A 22,246-nucleotide genomic window follows, 5' to 3' on the forward strand; every position below is an offset into this window, starting at 1 on the left:
AGCAGGTATGAAGTGGCTCATAGGGAGCCCACATTACGAAGGTAAGAACCAACCTAAGGTCCCACTAAGGCATGCCGAAGGGAGATGAAGGTAACATATGTTGTAGACCGTTAACAAACCTATTTACAATAGTGGACTTGAAGATGGAGGGCTGACCTGGGAGCCACAGAAAGGCGAAGATACCAGATAAAAAAAACTTTCAACATGCCCAATGCAGAGCCCTGCTGGGCTAGGGTAAGGATAAACAAAAGAACTTGGGAAAGGGGTGTAAATACGTGGTCAATCTGTTTTCTGTACACCATGCTACAATTTGTTTTTTCCCCAAGGGCTGGCTTGTAACGTCTTGGTGGTGGGACACCGAGCTGCCAAGGTAAAATTACAGAATTTGGGCAGAAGGTCAAAAGCTGTCAACTGTTGACGCTCAAACTCCACGCATGAAGGTGGAGCATTGACAGGTTCACATGAAGAACCCACTCCTGCTGCTGCTATGACAGGAGATCTGCCTGATGCAGTGATCGATGGATGTGCGCAATAGCTCTGGATACCAGACTTTCTGATCCCTGTCCGCAGCCACAGGGATGACTTGGGTCCACACATTCCTGATATTCTTGAGAACTCGGCACGTGTGGTATCAGCGGAAAGGCAAACAGGAAGCCGGAGCTCCACTTGAGACAAAAAGCGTTTCGGAGAGAGAGATGCCTTGGAATCTCTAGTGGGCCAAAGTGCCAACATCACAAATTATCCTCAAGGCTTGTGTGGAGACACCATTCATGATCTGATAGACATTTTTGCGGAGTTTGTCTGCTCTGGTGTTCAGAGAGCCCACCAGGTGTTGGACCATGAGGGAAATGCCCGGACGTTCCAAGCATGTCCAGATACGCAGGGCCTCTTGACAGAGGGTTCATGACACGCACCCACCCTGTCTGTTGCAGTATCACGTGGCTGTGGTGTTATCTATGAACACCTGTACTAGCCTTCCCTTGATGGGAGGATAGAAAGGCTTTAATTGTCAGTCGGAATGCACGGAGCTCCAACATGTTTATGTGGAGTCTGGATTCTGCCAGAGACTAGCGTCCTCTGATCTCTAACTCTCCCTGATGGCTGCCCCATTCCAGGAGTGATGTCACTACTGTCACATCTGGTTGGGGAAGGGAGAGGAGTCTGCTGCTGACCCAATGGCAGTCCGTCAGCCAGCACTGCAGATCTTTTGCTGCGAGATCTGGATGGTGTTGGAGAGATTCCCTTGATGCCGACCCTAATGGAACATCAGACCCCACTACAGAGCCTGCACATAATCCAACGGGTATGCAGGAGGCCATGGGGCTCAGCAGTCCCAGAATATGTCTCACCAAAACCCAGGTTAGAGGCTGAAATATCGTAATCATCGCCTGAATATTCTAGACTTGCTTTGGGGAGGATAAGCCCAAAACTGCACTGTCTCTGGAACACCTTTGCTAAAAGGGAGCATCTGAGAAGGGGTCAGGTGTGCTTTAGGCACATTTATAGTGAACCCTAGCGAGTGCAGGAGGTCTGCCGTAATCTGGAGATGGGAGACGACTGCCTGAGAGGGGCTCGCCTTCAACAGCCAGTCGTTAAGATAGCAAAAGACTGGTACCCCTGATCTCCGCAGATGAGTTGAAACCACTGCCATCACCTTGGTGAACACCAAGGTGGCGATGGTAAGGCCAACGGATAGCACTGCAAACTGCAAGTGCTTGTAGCCTACCATAAACCGCAGGTAACATCTGTAGGCAGGCTGTAAAGATATGTGCATGTATGCGTCCTGCAATTAAAATGCTACCATCCAGTCTCTTGGGCATACAGAACTTGAGCAAGGGTGAGCATTCTGAATGCCTCCTTTTTCAGGAAGAAATTAGGAGGGTGCAGGTTTAGGATAGGAGTAAGGTCTCTGTCCGTCTTAGGCACCATAAAATAGCAGGAATAACAACCATGACCTACTTCTGATGTCAAAAGGTGATGGATGGAATGTTTGAATTAATCTCAGTCACTGGCAATCACTCAGACCACATCCAATCCATCCTTTTTTATGCCCACCAAGGCACCCCAGTTTGGACCCAGCCATATGAAATCAGTCTTGACCCTTCTCCCCATGGGAACAGCTCAGCCCAAACTGCCAGGCCAGATCCTCCCTAGACTGGAAACAAGCATACTGGGACCACTTTCGGGGTGTTACCCCTCATCAGTGAAGGCTACGTTGAATCCAGTGGCACAGTGGGCCCAGGACCCACATCTGGGTATACCCAGTGCAGTTAGGGCTGCAAATGCTAAAACAACAAAGTGATGGATGGAATGCTTAAATTAACCTCAGACACTGGGAATCTCTCTGGGTCAAGACTGATTTGCATATCGCTGGGTCCAAACTGGGTTGGCATGGTGAGCAAAAAAACTCTGGATTTAACCCAGATCTGTGACTGGGGGGAGTGAATGTTTGACAATGTTCAGCATTCAATCTTTAATCTTTTTGTGTTGCTATAGTCGCCCCAAGTGGGAAGGGTTTGCCCAGACATGGGTCTGTGCTCACTGTGCCACTAGATTGAGGTTAGCCTGGGTGATGATGGGTGATACCCAAAAACTGGTCCCAGGATGCTTGTTTCTGGTCCAAGGAGGACCTGGCCTAGCAGTTCGCGCTGGACTCTTCCATTGGGAGCAGGTTGAAGAATGATTTGCATATGGCTGATTCCAAACTGGGGTAAAATGGTGAGCAAAAAAGAAATTAAGGATTTAACCCAGATCTGTGACTGGGGATGCTTTTTTGACAAAGTTCTGCATTCTGTCCATCACCTTTCTGTTGCTATGTCTGATGTCAGCACCCTATGACTCCCATGGCAAAGAGAGTGGCAACTTCTTGGTAGAGTAATGAGGTGTGGTCCTCCATCAGCCTTTCCCAAGTGGGTGGCATGGGTGGAGGAATAGTCACAAAGGAGAGGAAGAAGCTGCTTTGGATAATCTGGAGAACCCAGTGGTCAGATTTAGTGACCTCCAGTGGTGCAGGTGTTGGTGTATCCTTCTCCCCACTGGATGCCCAAGATGGGCAACAGCAAACTAAAGCGGCTTGGAGGCTGAGGCTGCGACTGCCAGAGGTGCTGAACTGGGCTTACTCTGACTACCTTACTCACGAGGTCTGTGGGGCGACGTTCTCAGCCAGTCAAGGGCTAGGAAGCCCACGGGCTGGGGTGAGTGGGAGGCTGGCAGGCCCTTCCATGGCCACAAAAGGAGAAAAAGGCAAACTGTGCTTGGCGAGGGGCCATGGAAAGGCTCAAGGACCAGGCCATAGCCCTGATGTCCTTGATACACTCCAAAAAGACAAAAGCCATCAAAAGGCATGCCCATGAGCAGGGCTTGGACATCCCCCAAAAAGTCAGTGGTTCTCACCAGGGGTGACACCTCAGAGGCTACCAATGATGAAACTGATCTTCCAAGTGAGTGGGCCAGCATCCAGCCCACAGAGTAGGGCAAGCGTAGTTGCATCCCTCCCTTCAGCAATAGTTTGGCAGAGTATGGCTTGGGCCTCCTCCAAGACCATAGGCAACACCTGCACAACCAAGTCCCACAGCGAATGGAAGTATGAGCCCATTAGGCACGTGGTGTTCACTGACGACAGTTCCAGGCTGGAAGAAGAAAACATCTTTCCCCAGATGTTCAGAAGGGGTAACTCATGGCTAGAGCACCCCCTTCAAGACATTACTCTTGGCAGCCACAGAGGGCAGCTGAAGATCCAGGACCTCAGCCGCCCTCCTCACCACCAAAGCAAATGACGCTCCCTCCTCTGCAGCCATCTTAGGAGAAGAGACTAAGCCAGAATCAGGGGTGGTGTCTGGTCCAACGACATCCACTAAATCCTCATACTAGGTGTCCTCTGTGACAGTTAAGGGCTGGCACTCGTCAGTGTCCAGCAGCCCCTCCCAGTCAATCCCAAGACCTAAGTCCATAGGAACAGGGTCAGGCTCTGATCGGGATGGAATGCCCCCAGTCAGACAATGTTCATCCGGCTCTGTGTGAGGGATATGTATGGGAGCGGCGCTGGTAGTGGGTACAGGCAGTGGCCAGCAGCAGGGCTGAGGACATCAGCAGTGGGACCGCCACCAGGGAAGGTTGACATGATTCAACGCCATCAGTCTAGATCCGTCCAAGGATCCAAGGGCCTCACTAGCTCAGAGGGCAAACCCACCAGCAGAAGACCAACAGGGGACCATCCAGAGCCCATGGGGCCCAAAGTTGCTCCACTGGGGACGTGCTGCCCAAATATGGGATGCATGGCCTCTTAACATTCACTGAGTTGGGCAGAGGTTGTTCCAACTCTGCAAGCTATTGCTGTGGTCGCAGCTTTAGCTCGGGTAGAAAGTGCACGTAAACCCTCAGGGGGTTGCTTATAGGCCATTGTATAGCAGATCTTAATGCAGAGCATGACCCATTTGGAGACTGTCCACTTCTGCACTGTGCAACCTTTCTTCGCACACAAATAACCTACAAAGAGCTGGTCATCCACCCAGAACTCTGTTATATGATTAAATTAAAATGCCAATGCTTTTTTTGGGTCAAGGCTGTGGAGTCTCTTCTCCTCCTTAGATGGACGTGAGGGTGTGTAAAATGTAGACAAGGTGATGGACTGGCTTACTTGAAAGGGCATAACCACTTTTGGCAGAAAGAAGGCTCTAACGCGAAGCACCACTTTGTCAGGATAGATAGAAAGGTAGGGCTGCTTAGATGACAATGCCTGCAGCTCACTCACCCTGCGGGCAGATGTAATGGCCACAAGAAGGGCTGCCTTCCAAGAGAGATGCCTGACAGGACAATTATGGAGATGCTCAAATGGAGCACACTATGGAAATGTCAAAAACAAATTCAGATCCCATTGGGAATAATGAATGGGGATGGAGGAAAGAGATGTGTAAGACCTTTCAGGAACCTATTTACAATAGGGGACTTAAACAAAGAAGGTTGATAAGGCAACCTCAAAAAAAGCAGAAAGGGAAGACAAACAACAGTTAAGAGTGCCAATAGCAGAGCCGTGCTGAGCCAGGGAAAGGAAAAACAACAGATCTCAGACTGTGGGGCAGAAAGGGGTTAAAAAACTTGTCTGTGCACAATACCACAAATTTCTCCCAAAGACAGGCTGTTAGACCCGACAGCCTTAGGGTGGTCCCCCCTAACTTTTTGCCTGCCTCCGTCCACTTTTTGCTGGCTTTTAGACTCTGCGCACTTTATCACTGCTAACCAGTGCTAAAGTGCATATGCTCTCTCCCTTTAAACATGGTAACCTTGGATCATACCGGATTGGACTATTTAATCTATTTATATGTCCCTAGTAATGTGCACTATATGTGCCTAGGGCCTGTAGATTAAATGCTACTAGTGGGCCTGCAGCACTGGTTGTGCCACCCACTTAAGTAGCCCCTTTACCTTGTCTCAGGCCTACCATTGCAAGGCCTGTGTGTGCAGTTTCACTGTCACCTCGACTTGGCATTTAAAAGTACTTGCCAAGCCTAAACCTCCCCTTTTTCCACATATAAGTCACCTCTAATGTGTGCCCTAGGTAACCCCTAGAGCAGGGTGCTGTGTGGGTGAAAGGCAAGACATGTACCTGTGTAGTTTACATGTCTTGGTAGAGTAAAACTCCTAAATTCGTTTTTGTACTACTGTGAGGCCTGCTCCCTCCATAGGCTAACATTGGGGCTGCCCTCATACAGTATTGCAGTGATAGCTGCTGATCTAAAAGGAGTAGGAAGGTTATATTTAGTATGGCCAGAATGGTAATACCAAATCCTGCTGATTGGTGAAGTTGGATTCGATATTACTATTCTAGAAATGCCACTTTTAGAAAGTGAGCATTTCTTTGCACTTAAATCTTTTTATGCCTTACAATCCACGTCTGGCTGGGCTTGGTTGACAGCTCCTTGTGCATTCACTCAGACACACCCCAAACACAGGGTACTCAGCTTCACTTGCATACATCTGCGTTTTGAATGGGTCTTCCTGGGCTGGGAGGGCGGAGGGCCTGCTCTCACACAAAGGACTGCCACACCCCCTACTGGGACCCTGGCAGGATTGAACTGAAAGGGGACCTGGTGCACTTCTTAGCCACTCTTTGAAGTCTCCCCCACTTCAAAGGCACATTTGGGTATAAAACAGGGCCTCTGCCCTACCTCATCAGACACTTGCTGGAGAAGAAACCTGAACCAGAACCTGCATCCTGCCAAGACGAACTGCCTGACTGGCTAAAGGACTCACCTGACTGCTTTCTACAAAGGACTGCTGCCTTGCTGTTGCCCTGCTGCCTTGCTGAACTCTTTTCTGGCTGTAAAGGTGCCCTCCAAGGGCTTGGATAGAGCTTGCCTCCTGTTCCCTGAAGTCTCAGGTCCAAAAAGACTTCTCTTTTTCATTTGGACTCTTCGTGCGCCGAAAATTTCGACGCACAGCTTGCTCCGCGGTGAGAAAAACGCCACACACCGACGCTGATCGACGAGAATCCTTTGGGGCGACCGGAACTTCGACGCACAGCCTCGCAAGGACAACGCCGGCGAATTCCAGAGGGGAAATCGACGCGACGCCTGCCGTGAGATCGAAACTTCGACGCACAGCCCCACGGAACGACGCGCAGCCGGAAAGCAAGCAGGAGAATCCACGCACAGACCTCAGGACATCTGGTAATCCCGCGACCCACAGAAAGAGACTGTCTGCGCGCCGGAAAACGACACCCGACTTCCCCGCGTGAAAAATAACGACGCAAGTACGTGTGTGCAAGGGAGAAATTGACGCACACACCATTTTTCCACGTATCTCTTCTTCTGCGGCCCTTTGCAGAGATTTTCCACTTTAAACAAGGTACTTTGTGCTTGAAAGAGACTTTGTTTGCTTTTTAAAGACTTAAGACACTTTATATCACTTTTCAGTGATATCTCTACAATTTAACATTGCATCTTTATTCGTTTTGACCTGCAATTATCCAGATAAATATTATATATTTTTCTAAACACTGTGGTTTATTTTTGTGGTGCTATATGGTGTTATTGTATGATTTATTGCACAAATACTTTACACATTGCCTTCTAAGTTAAGCCTGACTGCTCGTGCCAAGCTACCAGAGGGTGGGCACAGGATAATTTTGGATTATGTGTGACTTACCCTGATTAGAGTGAGGGTTCTTGCTTGGACAGAGGGTAACCTGACTGCCAACCAAAACCCCCATTTCTAACACAGGCATATACCGCTTTGGTGAAGGGATGCCTGGCTGCCAAGATTATGTTACAGACATTGGAAGGAAGGTCAAAAGCTGTAAACTGTCGCTACTCAATCTCCAAGCAAGAAGGTGGAGAATGGATAGGTTCAGGTACAGAACACTCCCTTGCTGCAGCGACAGAAGATCCTCCGCAAGGAGAAGTCTGATCGGAGGATTGATGGACATGCTCAGCAGCTCGGGATACCAGACTCTCCATGCCCAGTCTAGAGCCACAAGGATAACCTGAGCCTGGTCATTCTTCATCTTCTTGAAAACTATGGGCAGAAGTGGTATGGGCAGAAAGGCATACAGGGGGCCTGAGTTGTACTCAATACAAAAAGCATGTCCGAGTGATTGCCGCCTTGAAAACTCCAATGCACAAAACTGCTGACATTTCACGTTCTCTGCGGAGGCGAACAGATCTAACCAAGGCTTTCCACACTGCTGAAAGAGACCTTGCGCCACCTCAATATGAAGACACATCCCTCGTGTCAAAGCGCTGAAGACACTGGCGCAGAACACGAAGTGACCCCCTCCTGCTCTGCAGGACCCGAAAGCACTCCAGCGGTGCCAGGCTGCCCAAAAATGAGGTGCATGGCCTCGCAAAACTCTGAGTTGGGCATGGGTTGCTGGGGAGGCGCGGAGTCGGCATAGTTTCCACAGAACAAGGTCTTGAACGTCAACATTCTCTCATCTCATCTGCTAACAGACAAAGAAAATGCAAAGAACACTTTGACTTCTTGGACTTCTTATGACTCAACGTACCCAATCGCTCCGAGAATTAGGAAGACGATGATGGAAGACTGTGTGACCAATCCCTGGGCCATTCCTCTCTACTGAGATCTCGACTTGCTCAGAGTCGAGTGTCGGGCTGCCATTAACTTCAGGGTCCGCTCCCTCAAAGCCTTCGGTTGCAAAGCCCTACACTCAAAACACAACTTCGGGTCGTGGTTGCACTCCAGGGACAAAAGACATACGGGGTGTGGTCCTGTCACAGACATCGCCCAATGACATGGTCCACAGGGTTTGAAGCTGGTCTTTCTAGAGGACAGCCTTGACGCACCAGGAGTAGAAGTATCTTCGACAAAAAGTTGTAAAAAAGCTAGTCACATATGTGACGGATGGGCAGCTCTTTTCGGATCAGCGCTTGATGGTGCGGAAATAAAAGAACTGACAGAACGACGGGGTGGCACCCATGTAGGAACCACAATGTCGTATCTGGTGCGGATGACACAGACAATGGACGTGGAGCTGATCAATGCCACCTAATGGCACGCAGGGATACTGCTCATGAAACTCTTCCAGATCCAGTCTGATGTCTGGGGAGAATTCAAAGGTAAGGAATCTGGAACTAAAAGTCTCTAACAGATAGGAAAGAAATGACGTCACAGCACTGGAGTAGCACCTACACAGGTACAGATGCCATGTCCCTCCCTGGCACAAACGTCAAGCAGAGCCAAAAAATTCCACCTACCAGCGCCAGGGGCACTGCCCACAAAAAAAAATCCTGATCCAGTCTGATGCCTGGGGATAATTCCATTATAAGGAATCTTCAGCTAGAAAGTCTCGACCAAATAGCAGCCCTTTGCTAACAAGGACCTCATAGAATGTCTTATGGAAACCGTGTTTCCATCCTTCCTCACCTTAGGTGTTCCAATTTCTAGCTCCAGGAATTCAGTCAGTAGACTCACTGTCTGGAGATGCTGTATCCACCCTCCATCTTGTGTCAAAAGTAATCAGTAGTCATGTAAAATGGATTCCACAACAAGAAGGAGGAAAGCCATCAAATAGTAAGCAAGTAAATGGGATTGATAAGAATGCCAAACAATAGTAAGCTATGGGCTGACCCAAAACAAATTCTAAAATTTTTGCACACAGTGGGTACACAGCTAAAATAAGGTCTGTCAGGGAAACCTAAAAAGAACAATGTCCAGGAGGAGATTAGCAAATAACTAATATGAATGATATTTGCATGCCCAATAGCAACAGGGCAATTTTGTGAAAGCTTTTTTCTATTGGGAAGGAATCTCATTTTTCTAAGTGAATAACAACTGGACCTGCCCATATGGGCCGTTCAGAAGTGGCCTCAAATTGTTCTAGTCCTCTTAAGTGGACAGATAACGTGTAGGATGTTCTAAACCTCCTAAATAGAACACTGATTGAAAAACAACATTGTGAGCAAAATAAATATGGTACCTCTAAGTTACGTGCTAGTTGGTTAATCCACTTGCAACAGGATTAGTTCAACAAGGGATATTTTCAGTCATTTGGGTTCCTACGTTCAGAACTGGACATGGCTGAACTGACTATTGGGGACGAGGGGCAGTGGAAAGGCAGAGGGAACCAGCCGTAGCCCGGGAGTCCTTGAACTTCTACAGCGCCAAGTCCGCCTTGTCTCCAAAGAGACGGGTGCCATCCAAGGATATGTCCATAAGGGTCTGTTTGACATCCCATGAGAAACCAGATGTTCCTAACCAGGCGTGGCACCTCAAGGCCACCGTGGTCGCAACTGATCTACCCAGAGAGTCGGTCGTGTCCAGCCCACCTTGGATAGTGAACTTTGGCTCATCCCTCCCATCGGTAACAGCTTGGACCTCGTCTGGTGTCTGCAGCAAGACTTGCGCAACCGTATCCCACAGAGAGTGAGTATAACAGCCCAAAAGGCATTCGGTGTTCACTGATCACAGCGCTAGACTGGAGAAAGAAAACATTTTCCCAAATTGGTCCAGCCTTTTTGATTCCCTACCCGGAGGTGCAGAAGGGAATGCGCCGGAGGATGAGGATGCCTGGATAACAAGGCTCTCAGGCGTGGGGTGATGGGACAGGAATTTAGGGTCATTCAGGGTGGGCCAATGGCGGGGTGCGATTGTCCTGTTCAAGAGAGCCCCTTTCTTGGTTTGGACCAACTACCCAAAAGGACATTGGTGAGGGCTTCATTGAATGGAAGAAGAGCCTTATCTGTGGAAGCCCCTGATTGAAGCACCTCCGTCAGAAGTCTAGACCTGACCCGAACAGTTCAAAGCCAAGGACCTCAGCCAACCTACTGACCACCATGGAATAAGCAGCTCTCTCTGCCATAGCCACAGTAGGAGGAGACAGCATGCAAGCGTCTGGAGAGGTATCCAGACCACTGGCATTGCCCAACTCCTGTGCCCAGTCCAGGTTGGGATCATCTGGGTATTCATAAGGGTCCTGGAACCCCTCCAATCCCTCCCCCAATTCAAATCCATAAGAATAAGGGTCAGAATCCAACCTGGGGTGAATAGGCCCCATCGAAGAAGGAGGCGGCGGCGGCGACCAACGCCATTCCGACTTTGAGTTGTCAGGGGATCAGGATCGGGTCGATGTCGATAGTGGGCACCACCTATGTCGGGAGCGTCGACATTCGAAGTGGCGCCGGGGAAGGTTTCGATGGTAGGACCGGCATCGGTACAGATCTGGGAGTGGATCCGGTGGGGACTTCGGTGGCTGGAGCCGGAGCCGCAGGAACGGAACCCAAAGGCCCGCCAACTGAACCCCTGGGCCTAAAGGCACAGTAGCGGGATCGGCCTGCCCAAAAATGAGGCGCATGGCCTCATAGAATTCCTTTAATTGGGCAGGGGTTGCCTCGGCTCCCGGAAACTCTGGGTGGTGCGGCGCAGACCCAAAAGCAGGCTCCAAGGACAGAGGCCTAGAGTGTCAACGCTCCTCCTGCGTCACATCAACTGAGCAATGGGGTGAGGTCGAGGGATGACGAGATTTCTTTGACTTCTTCTTACCTAGACCCGAAAATTTCAAGGAGGACGAGTGGTGGTGGCTCCGCAAATGGTCTTGAGACCATCCTCTTGAGCGAGATCTGGACCAATGAGGAGTCTAGCGCTGGGCCGCCATAAGCTTGAGGGACCGCTACCTCAAGGCCATTGGGTACAAGGCCCTGCACTCTGAGCACAACTTCAGGTCGTGGTCGTGCTCCAGACACCACAAACAGACCCGATGCTGATCCTTCACTGACATCATGCCATGACAGTCCTCGCAAGGTTTGAACCCGGTCTTCGGGGACATCTCGACACACCAAACCTTCTCCAAAAATATGACAAAAAGGTCAAAACAGTCACAAAATGACTAGGGTAGCTCTTTCCGATCAGCGCGTGGCATGGAAAGAACTGACGTCACTGCTCTGAGGCGGAATCCCAAAGTCATCACAGCGACTACGATGCCAACAACGCCTGCGGAGTCGACCAACGCCATCTAACGACATGCAAGGGTATTGCTCGAAGAAAAATCTCCAGATCCAGTCTGACACCTGGGGGGAAATTCTAAGGTAAGCAATCTGCAACTAGAAGTCTCTATCAGATAAGTACTTTACAAGGCATAACCCCAGATTTGTCAGGATGGACGTGTACTCTCAACTCCAATTGGGCAGCTCAGCAATAGTTTTGTTAGGACTTTTGTCTCGAAATTCAGAAGGGCTAAGGATCTATATGACTCACAAACAATCCAGGCCTTCCCTTCTTTGCATTTCTGTGTATATCAGTTCTAAAGTCACTAATCTCAGATTGTATGGTAAACAGCCCTTACACTGAGTTTCACAAAACATTGTGAGCAGACGGTCTGTTAATTTACCAGAGATGTGCTTGAAAAACTCCAGCAGCAGGCCATTAGGAAGAATAATCCTTTGAGTCTTTAAGTGGCATCTTTAAACAACATCTGAGACCTCCACTTTAAAACCCACTTGAAGGGCATCTTCATCTACAATAAAGCACTGGAGGTCTGTCTCAAAACGAATAATACCAAACAGATGAGAGCCCTCCACATCATGTCCTATGGAGTAAAACACCTCAAGGTGATCTGCAAAGACATGCACTATCCTCTCATTTTCTGTCCCTAGGTATTCTCCTTTGACCTCTATTACCCTACCCAGAGCAGCCCCTGCCCATGTTTGCTAAACCAAGCAGTGAGCTTCTCAGAATTCCTAAAGGTGCTTCCATGTAGTATTATTCTGGTTTCAGACTTCATTTGTTGACAATGTTTGAAATTCCATTCTCCACAACCTTTAGAAGGCCATTTATATTGGATCCTGTTCTATAAGGAGTTGTTACTTTAATGCTCATAGACTCTCCGTAGCCTCTCTCATCACTTATTCCCGCTCCCTACCTTTTCTCGAGACACATGAGATTGCCTGTCCCCTTAAAGCGATCTTCAGTGCTTCACATACCGCAACTTCAGAGCAGACTTTCCCAACATTTTCTTTAAATTAATGATCTGTGGTTTCCTTCAGTTTGTCTAATACAGACATTTTCAATACCAATTCCTACTCTCCTCTCCACTGCTGGGAGCCACACCTAACCCTTTTCTGAATCACTACTCATAAAGGGAAATGTTTAAAACACACATACCTATTAAACAAACATCTTGGAACTTATAATCTCATGCCTATGACTAAGCAGCAGTCCATCTTGAAGAAGGTTCTATAAATCCTAGAGTAGTATTAGTATTGTCTATCTCTGTGTGTCCTTCCAACCACACATCCAACAAACCATAGGCACTGATAAATTTGACAATTGCGAGGGGCTCTTTGGGAGCACACTATCACTCCAAATCTAACCATTTCCACCATAAGTACTAATTCCACAATTCCTACTATGATAAACAGTCCTTAAGAGAACAGCAGTATAATCCACCTTAGCCTATCCAACAAACACACTAGACTGCATGTCAGGATGAAGGTGTCCTGCATCAGAAGAATGTGTTCCCCATCCGCAGTAGCATTTACTGTAATGGGAATAGGAGATAATTCTTCAGTAAATGTAGCCCCTATCACATCCTCCTGAATAATTAATTATGAATAAAAAAGTAGTAGGGCACTCAAGGGTGGAGTTAATGTTATAAGATGTCAGATTAGAGAGATAAAGTGGTATGTGGCCAAAGGCCTCAATAAAGTCTCTTGCTACCTCAATCGTGGGTATTCCTAACATGGATGGATACCCTCACCCAATTACACTGGCATGCTTTACCATTGGGTACCTTCATGATACAACTACCCTAATGTTGTGTACTGAGCACCACTTAGGAGTCGGTGTGGGCTATGAAGTTGGCATACTGTTCCACGTACACAAAAACAGAATGGATTTTTTTTTTTTACTCTGGTTGTTTGGCGCGTGATGTTCTCAATCAGAAGCCCTCCTATCACTGTCAGTTACTGGAGTAGGAGAGACTTTATAAGATTACAAATATGTATAGGGAGGAACAATTTAATTACTTATATTGGAAACCCCCCACTCACATAGGTAAATACAATTTCCTCAAGGGTTGTGCAATGCAGCCCCCTGGTGGTGTGTCCACATGTCAAGGCACCTTTAAAGGCATTACAGTAAGAGGCAATCCTTAGGATTGATCCCTACCTTAATCTTACCCTAATATTTCTTATTAGTAAAAGGTCAGTGGTGTGAGTGCTAGGGAAGGAAAAGGTACACTTGTATTTCATGGTGATTGAACTGGTCATATGGAAACTCGTAGTTTATTATTACACCAACTAGCATGCCTGGAACCCCTACTATAAATGACATTTTAGCCAGGGGTTCAGTCAAAATTCAGGGAATGTGTTTCCTGCATAAACAAAATGTCAGCTCCATACCTATCTAGCAAGGTCAGCACCATTCGTCATTTAATCTTAACCCCCATGCCGGACACATTCCATGAGAGCAGTTTAAGTGACACTAGGCTTTTTGTTATCCATTGTAGTCACTGATCGTCAGTCAAACTCTAATAGAATGCTCTCCACAGCAATGTATAGCACTTCTGTGTATCACTATCTATCATGTGCAACACAGCAGTAAGCTTCGTAAGTAACACCCTCTTACCCTACAGATCAGTGCTATGAGTTCCCCCACTACCCACAACCCCAATTCACTATGTGCCCTTCATCCAAACAGAAATACAGAAGTTATGAGTAAGACCTGGAAACTACGATGCAGGACCTTGTAGGGCAGAACAACACAGTTTCTGCCAGCACTTGTAAGCGTTCATTAATGGGACGACATATGGAGGCAAGAATTTTACCTGAAATCAAAAAGGTTTACAACCCCTTTATCTAAAAGCAAATGAAACTTTACTGCAGGGCAGGTATATCCCTGCCTCCAGCACCAGTATACTCTTGGCACATAATCTCTCACCACCCACATTACAATCACAACAAAGTCAATGCCATTGGTCTCAAACTGGAAATGCCGCCATCTTTCTAGTCAATCGATTCTCCAGGGCTGGACAAACCTAGTTCACATAAGGTGTATTCCTCAATTACCCAGCTGCGTGCCATTTTTTCAGCTTTTTGCATATTTGGTGAGGTAAAATGCTCCTTGCAAAAGTATTCTAAGTCGAGCCAGGAGCCATATCAAATTTCAAGGCCCCTCTTTTCAGCTCCTGTTTCACATCTTCAATGGTTCTACCGTTGGTTATGCACATCCTGTGTAAAATCCAGATATATCAGGTATATGTATTATCCGATTTCCAGGTACCATGGAAATCTTGTGGCTTGAACAATCACGTCTTTATCCCAGAATTTGATGATGTGAACTATTATCGCTCCAAGTTGAATGTTGGATCTCAGCAGGGGCACAGGGCTCGAGTAGCCCTGTCTGATAAAAATAGCTTTGTGAGACCACTCAAATGACACTGGTCATGGAGGAGTGATACAGCAAACAACTCAACTGATGGCCCTTCAGGTAACTGAGTCACTCCCGCAAGGAGGACATTGTTCCTTTCTATAGCAGCCTGCCACATATTTAGCCCAAGTGACAAAGCAGAGTGTCTTATTTAAGGTGCAAGATGTCTTCTTGAATGGCCTTAATGCTTGATGTGCGATTTGTTTCAGATTGTTCCATCGACCCTACTCAGTCCAACACCTACTTCAAATCTGCTCTAGTAAGTTTAATGTCCAGGGCCATCATGTCTATTTTGTGCTCCACTATCGACCTAGATTCTCTAACTGCGATTCTTTTACATTTCAAGATCCAAATATGTGTCCTACGAAGAGTGGAAGAAGTTATCACACTACCAGGATCTCCTTCCCTGTATCCCAGCCTTCATTCTTGCCCTATTACTACACTTATGCAAGTGGGAGGAAAAGAATGGTGAAGCCAGGTTCATATCGTCTCTGCAAGGCAACACCGTGGGCAGAAGGTAAGGACCACAGTGGTTTGACAACACCTCACAGTCTTCCTCCCTTGCTCCTTCTGTTCCCCTCAGGGTGCTATAAATGCTGGCAAAGTAGTTCAGCAGCACTCAGTGGCTTCTGATCCCTCCTTCCCAAAAGCACAAGTCTGTGCAATTCTAGATCCAGAGCCTCTAAATACCAATCAGCAAATAGAATGGTATTTTGGTGGGAAGCACCACACCCTGTGCAAATCATCTCCAGCATCACTTGCCTAATCAAGCTCAAGCAAGTCACCTGCTTCAGAGCCTGTTCCACTATGGCCAGTTCCTACCATCTCCCAATACGAAGGTGCCACTTCTGCCCTTTTTCTAGGCCCTTGCTTGTCCGCTTCTCATAATATGGCCCACCACCGGCAGCACACTGTCACTCTCAGTCTTTCACACCACTGGTTCCAGACTGAACAGCTCCAATGCTACACAGCTAGTCCACCACCACTTTCCACTTTGTCCATAAGGAGATATAACACAGCATCAACTGTCCTAATCCAGGATCCCTAGCTCAAATGGTAATCTGATTGTGGCAAGCCATGCCCCATCAAACCATTATTAAGGAATGAAGAGGTTATATATTTAGTTAGTAATAAGAGTGATTCTGCTGAAAAAAATACATGTGAAAAGTAAAGGTGAAAGCTCATCGGAAAATAGAGTTGAAAGGAGAAAGAACAATATGCTGCTACTTGTGCGGGGGAGAACAGGCTACTACGCTGTGAGTTAAAGGAGCGGTCCTCTAGTTGGGAGAGCTTTATTTCTTCAAATGCTAAAAAAAAAAAAAGCTCTCTAAACACATACAAATAAAGTGGAGCTGACATACGCTTATTCATGTATAACATCTGTGCACTATAAAAGGTGCCAAGCATCATTAGGTATAGTACATTTACTCTTGACTAATCGTGTAACATTCTTTGAAATAATGAATAAGGAAAAAAAGAGCACTACATTAAGGGCAGTGGAAAGTCACTCCATGCATCAGCAAAAGCAATGTTCAAAATATTATCTCTGCAGTATTCCTACCTTTTCATGGTTGTAGCCTGCCAGCATCAAGAGCAGTATTAGAGGCAGCGCCATGTAAGAACCTTGGGCAATATCCTGTTCAGGTAACTTTCTCTGCAAACAGCAAAATAAAAATGCCAGCAAGCTGTTAAGGATGCAATGTTCTTAACTTAAATCACTACTCATTTTAAGATTAATCTGGGTGACTATTTTTCATCAAACTCAAAGTATTATTAATCAGGAGGTCCGTGTCTAACCGCAAAAAATGTTGTTCTTTATTTTTAAGTTGAGGTTACTTTTTTTAAATGATAGTAGGGAGCTGTTAATTAGCTTAAAACTTTAATCTTTGTTCGGTGTTTACTATTTCTGACTTTTCATTTATACTTTATCCTTTTCATAACCCTAACCCCTAATACTCACTGTTCTTTTCCCGGCGTTTCTACACCCATTACTTTCTTCATCCTTGATTCAATTACAACACAGTTTTTTATACCCCCACTCCTAGTCAGAAAACCAAGACAAGCATGCCCCAATATGTGCATTCTAACATTACTAACGCTATCCTTGACTGACAATCTTAAATGCTGTCATATATTGCACACTGTTCAACAGTAAGTATTATACCAAAAGTTAATTTAAATACTATAAATGCCTCCCTTGTCCATTACAAATGTCCAAACACGTTCAATAAACATAACTAAGTTTCATTGCTAGAGACACTCCTGGAGGCTGAAATCCTGGTTTAGATGGGCCAACTCATCTTTATGCAGTACGAATTAGGGGTGTTCGTCCATCATCTATGCTTCTAAATTGGAGTAATATCTTTGTGTGATTGGGTAAACACTGCCTGGAGTCCAGAGAGTTTCTTAATGTTTACTTCACAGGATAGCTCTTCCAAACACTTCCAATTTTCTAATTTCTGGACAACAGAATTTTTTTTTGTCTGTTATCTTTGTCAAGGAGGGTGAGGCATCTTAACCGCTGCTGCTATGTCTTTTTGAGAAACAACTGATTTCTTTTTTGCATCTGCCCTTTCTCTTCTAAAGCATGCACTGCTGATCACGGCACATGCACATGAAGCATATTGTGTTTTTGGCTGCACCATGTGTCCCAGGAGTCCGGGGGCCCAGGGGGCGCCCATACCAACCTCCTAATGTTCTCACCAGCGCTATATAGTGCATCACCTGCACCCACTGCAAGGGAGTGTTTCTGGCAGGACTATGTGGCCCAGGAGGCGGCCCTACCAACCTATTGCACCCGCTGCTGCCCTCACCAGCGCAATATAGTGCATCACCTGGACTTGCGGCGTGGGACGCTCCAGGGCCAAGAACAAGCCTGTCTGCACCAGTCAGAGGCTGGGCTCGTCCACCCCTCTTGGCTCAGTCTACAACAGTATTGATGAACTCTGGTGAGCCCATTTTTTCCATTTGTTTTTGGACCTTGATATCTGCAGAGGTTTGTCCTGTGCCATAACTGATTAATTTTGTTGGGAACAATCTAACTGGTACACAAGCCATTAGAAGCATTGGCAAGTGTAAATTATCTAGGGCTACCTCTCATTGGTTAACAACGCATGAAAAAGATGTTTCTTACCAATGTTTCAACTGGGCTTGTTTAGGGCTCACCTTTGCATCCCACCAGGCCAATTCGACCCTAGCACCATTTTTGTCTGCTCTTGTGATGATTATTTTCTACAGTCTTTGGAGCATTTTCTTCTTTTCTGCCGGTATTATGACCCCTTTCAGTGCCGGCATTTGCTGCCAATCCTTAAAAATTGGGGTTTGTGCCAACATAGACCTGCAAACGTTTGAAAATGCATCTTATTTTTGTCACAAATCAACCTATTTTAAATATATTTTAGGCTTTAACTTATTTGGATTAAATTGCTGCTATGAACATTTTTATTTTTTAAAAATATTTATTGACAGCACCAAAGTGCAAAGTTGCATGAGGTCCTCTTCTCTTACAGCTATGTTCAATCCCATTATTTACTTTGGAGACAGGATATGAAAATAAGTTACTGTCCTGTAACTGCAGTTCTCCAGTATAAGTATCTTTCATAGATTCACATGCTTCAATCATTCTTCGTCGTTGAAGTATGTCCCCACAGTACCATAATAAAGCAGGATATTTCACTACCATAGGTTATAATAGCAATGAAAAAGTCAGTTTAATAGCCTATGTCCTTTTAAAAAAGGACCAAACATGAACTGTGAACAATCAATCAAAAGCACCCTCTACTACACTCCCAAGGGAGGCTGAGTCCCTCAGATTTTCAAGCACAAGTGGGAATAGATAATCCAGAGCTATAAGGCGAGCCTCCCCTGGGTGGAGGATGGGTCGCATGTGAATCTATGAAAGATACCAATACTGAAGAACTGCAGTTAGAGGTAAGTAACTTATTTTCTTCTCGAGTATTGGATCTTTCATAGATCCACATGCTTGAATTAGAATGACAAGCAAGCAGTTACTTTATCTGTATATCTTATAGCATCAGCACAACTACGTGGGATGGTGGGTAGAAAATATATACATAACTTCCATAGGCAATTGTGAGAAACTAGGGCTGATTGCAGAGGCCCCATAACTTTTTGCCCCCATTTTCCACTTTATGCTGGTGTTTTCCTGACTCTGATGGTGCCCTGGGTACTGCTAACCAGACCCAGGGCCTGTGCTCTGTGTAAAATGGATATGCAAATTAGGCTAATTATAATTGGCTAAGTTAACCTACCTATAAGTCCCTAGTATATGGTAGGGCATGTAGGTTTAGGGACCACAGCATAGGTGGTGCACACCTAGGTGCACTGCTGAGGTGCCCAGTGTCATTTTAAAAGCAAGCCTGCCTTGCTGGCTGCTTTTAAATTAAAGTTATATGCAAATTCGACTTTGGAATTAAAGGTACTTCCAAAGTCTTAAACTACCTTATTTTTACATATAAGTCACCCCTAAGGTGTGCCCTATGTGCCCCTAGGGCTGGGTGCCATGTAACTATAAGCAGGGACTTTATAAAAATAGATGTATAAGCCCTGGTGAGGTAAAAACAGCCAAATTCGTTTTTCCCTCATTGAAGTAAATGGCCTTCATAGGCTAGAATGGGCAGACTTTATTTTAAATTTTAAAGTCTCCTTAAATGTTACATACCAAGAATTTGGTATCAAATTGATTGTTGTAATAAATCCCACAACTTCCAGTTGTTGGATTTAATATAACTTGTCCAGGTAAAAAGTTTAGACTTTACCTAAAAAGTTGCCAATTTCAGCTCTGCATTGTTTTTGCTACTGTGCTCTGATTGGCCAGCCTGCAGCAGCTTCTGCCAGGCTACCTTGATGAGGTGTGAAGTGGCCTGACTTCACACAAAGGAATGTGCTTGGGGGAGAGAATCTCCCCTCAGCAGATGGTGAGGCAGGAAGGGGGAGGGCTGCCAAACTGGTCTTCAAAGGCAGAGAAGGACATTTGCAGCACCCAGCAACACCCCCACATCCTGCAACCCCAGACAACTAGGTACCCCCTTGATTAGATTAGGAGAGGGCAGGAGAGGGGTGTGTTTATGATTTTTAGCCACACCAGTGGGTGGGCTCAGCCAGATGTAACCTCCAAAAATCAGATTCAGCCATGTTGGATTTTTGGAGACTGTTGCCTTTTGGGATGGATTTTTGCCACACTTCCCAGGAAGTGGTCATCACAGGGGGACGACCCTGTACCTGATTGGAGGACCAGGACCCCCCTGCTTTTCACCCAGGAGCAAGGATAAAACTGGCAGACCTGCACCCACGCCTCAGATCCCCTCCAGAATTCAACAAGAAAGGAACTAAAGAAGAAGAAGGACTGCCCTGCTGGACCCCTGGCCTGCACCTGGACCCTGCACTCAGAAAGACTGCACCAGCTGCACACTTGGGCTTCACCACAAGAAGGACTTTGCCTGGCTTCAACTGGTTCAAGGAGGGACTCCCTGTTTGCTACAGGTGAAAAATTGCTAAACCAGAGTCCCCTGCACCAACTCCTGAAGAAAGCGACCAGCTGACCACTGTCCAGTGGCCAAAAAGGAGTTTGCGCCAGGTGCATTCTGGGAGTTGAAGTCTGCACTTCCCAAGGACCATCACAGAACTTCTGGACCCTTAGGGTGAGCTGTGGACTCCAAAAGAACCTTGAAAGAACATCTGGGTGAAGCCCCAGAAGTTTGGAAAAGATTGGAGAATTTTTGAAAAAAAGCTCCATAAAGTGACCGACCCGACGCGGAAATTCTAGCCGGCTTGTCTCAACCGCGACCCGGCCTGACTTCGTGGTTCGTCCCGGTAAAGAAAAACATCCAAAAAAGAGACTAAGTCCGAACGTAAAAAGTTGACCGGGACCTCCCAGCCATCGTATCCGAGAAGGGCTCCATGGACGTCGGATCAAGATCCAGGTTTACCCCGGTCGAAGGATTTTCATCTCGAAAAAACGACTAAGTCCGAAGGTAAAAATCACCACCGAGGAAACCGACTTCGCGTATCCGGACAAGGGCTCCAGGAGGTCGGATTCAACTGGCAGGTTCGTCCCGGTGAAGAAAAACTTCAAAATAAAGACTAAGTCAGAAGGTAACTTTTTAACCGAGGCCTCCCGCGACTTGTAGCCGAGCAGGGCTCCATCGCGGTCGGCCTGAAAGTTTGACTTTGCCCCGGTCCTGGTGCAACCAGATGACCCGATTGGCGCTTTTTGTTTCTAAGCGCTAGAAAATAATAATACTTTAAAAATTCATATCTCCGGTTCCCCTGAACCGATTTTAATCGTTTTTGTGTCATTTTAAAGATAAAAATATAAGCTATTTTTATAAATTGGTTTTGGATTTTTAAACTGTTTCCTGTGTTTTATTTAATTACTGTTTTGTGATATTTGAATGCTTTACACTTTGTCTCCTAAGTTAAGCCTTGACGCTCGATGCCAAGCTACCAAGGGTAGAGCTGGGATTAATTTACTGAGACCTAACTGTACCTATGTGGAGGTTAGTGGCTTGTTGCTAGGTGTAGGTACCTACCTGCCCTACCAATAACCCATTTTCCAACAGCAATTTAATAAATGTATATATCGAGATATATATATATGGAAAATGTCACTTACCCAGTGTACATCTGTTCGTGGCATGAGACGCTGCAGATTCACATGCTGTGCATTATCCTGCCATCTAGTGTTGGGCTCGGAGTGTTACAAGTTGTTTTTCTTCGAAGAAGTCTTTTCGAGTCACGAGACCGAGGGACTCCTCCCTTTCGGCTCCATTGCGCATGGGCGTCGACTCCATCTTAGATTGTTTTCCCCGCAGAGGGTGAGGTAGGTGTTGTGTATATAGTAAAGGTGCCCATGCAATGGAGTGAGTATGTATGTACATAATGTGTCTAAAAAATAGTATATATTTACAAATTTACAAGTTTCATCAACTTATAACGGCTACAGGCTCCCGGGGAGGCGGGAGGGCGCATGGGAATCTGCAGCGTCTCATGCCACGAACAGATGTACACTGGGTAAGTGACATTTTCCGTTCAATGGCATGTGTAGCTGCAGATACACATGCTGTGCATAGACTAGTAAGCAGTTATCTCCCCAAAAGCGGTGGCTTAGCCTGTAGGAGTTGAAGTTGTCTGAAATAATGTTCGTAATACAGCCTGTCCTACTGTGGCTTATTGTGTTGTTAACACATCTACACAGTAATGTTTTGTGAATGTATGAGGCATAGACCATGTGGCTGCCTTACAGATTTCTGTCATAGGTATATTTCCTAGAAAGGCCATTGTGGCGCCTTCTTTCCTAGTGGAGTGCGCCTTTGGCGTAATAGGCAGATCTCTTTTTGCTTTAATATAG

At 46.3% G+C, this 22,246-nt stretch overlaps 1 protein-coding gene across 1 annotated transcript in view; it reads right to left on the bottom strand.

Moving 5' to 3' along the window:
• LOC138261343 (BOS complex subunit NOMO1-like) overlaps positions 1 to 22,246 on the bottom strand; it is a 369,916-nt gene that overhangs the window by 15,149 nt on the left and 332,521 nt on the right. The window contains exon 30 of the mRNA XM_069210191.1: positions 16,439 to 16,531. Coding sequence (XP_069066292.1) covers positions 16,439 to 16,531 — 93 coding nt within the window. The remainder of the gene's footprint in view (positions 1 to 16,438; positions 16,532 to 22,246) is intronic.

The sequence above is a fragment of the Pleurodeles waltl genome, chromosome 10, assembly GCF_031143425.1.
Source record: "Pleurodeles waltl isolate 20211129_DDA chromosome 10, aPleWal1.hap1.20221129, whole genome shotgun sequence".
Lineage (NCBI taxonomy): Eukaryota > Metazoa > Chordata > Amphibia > Caudata > Salamandridae > Pleurodeles > Pleurodeles waltl.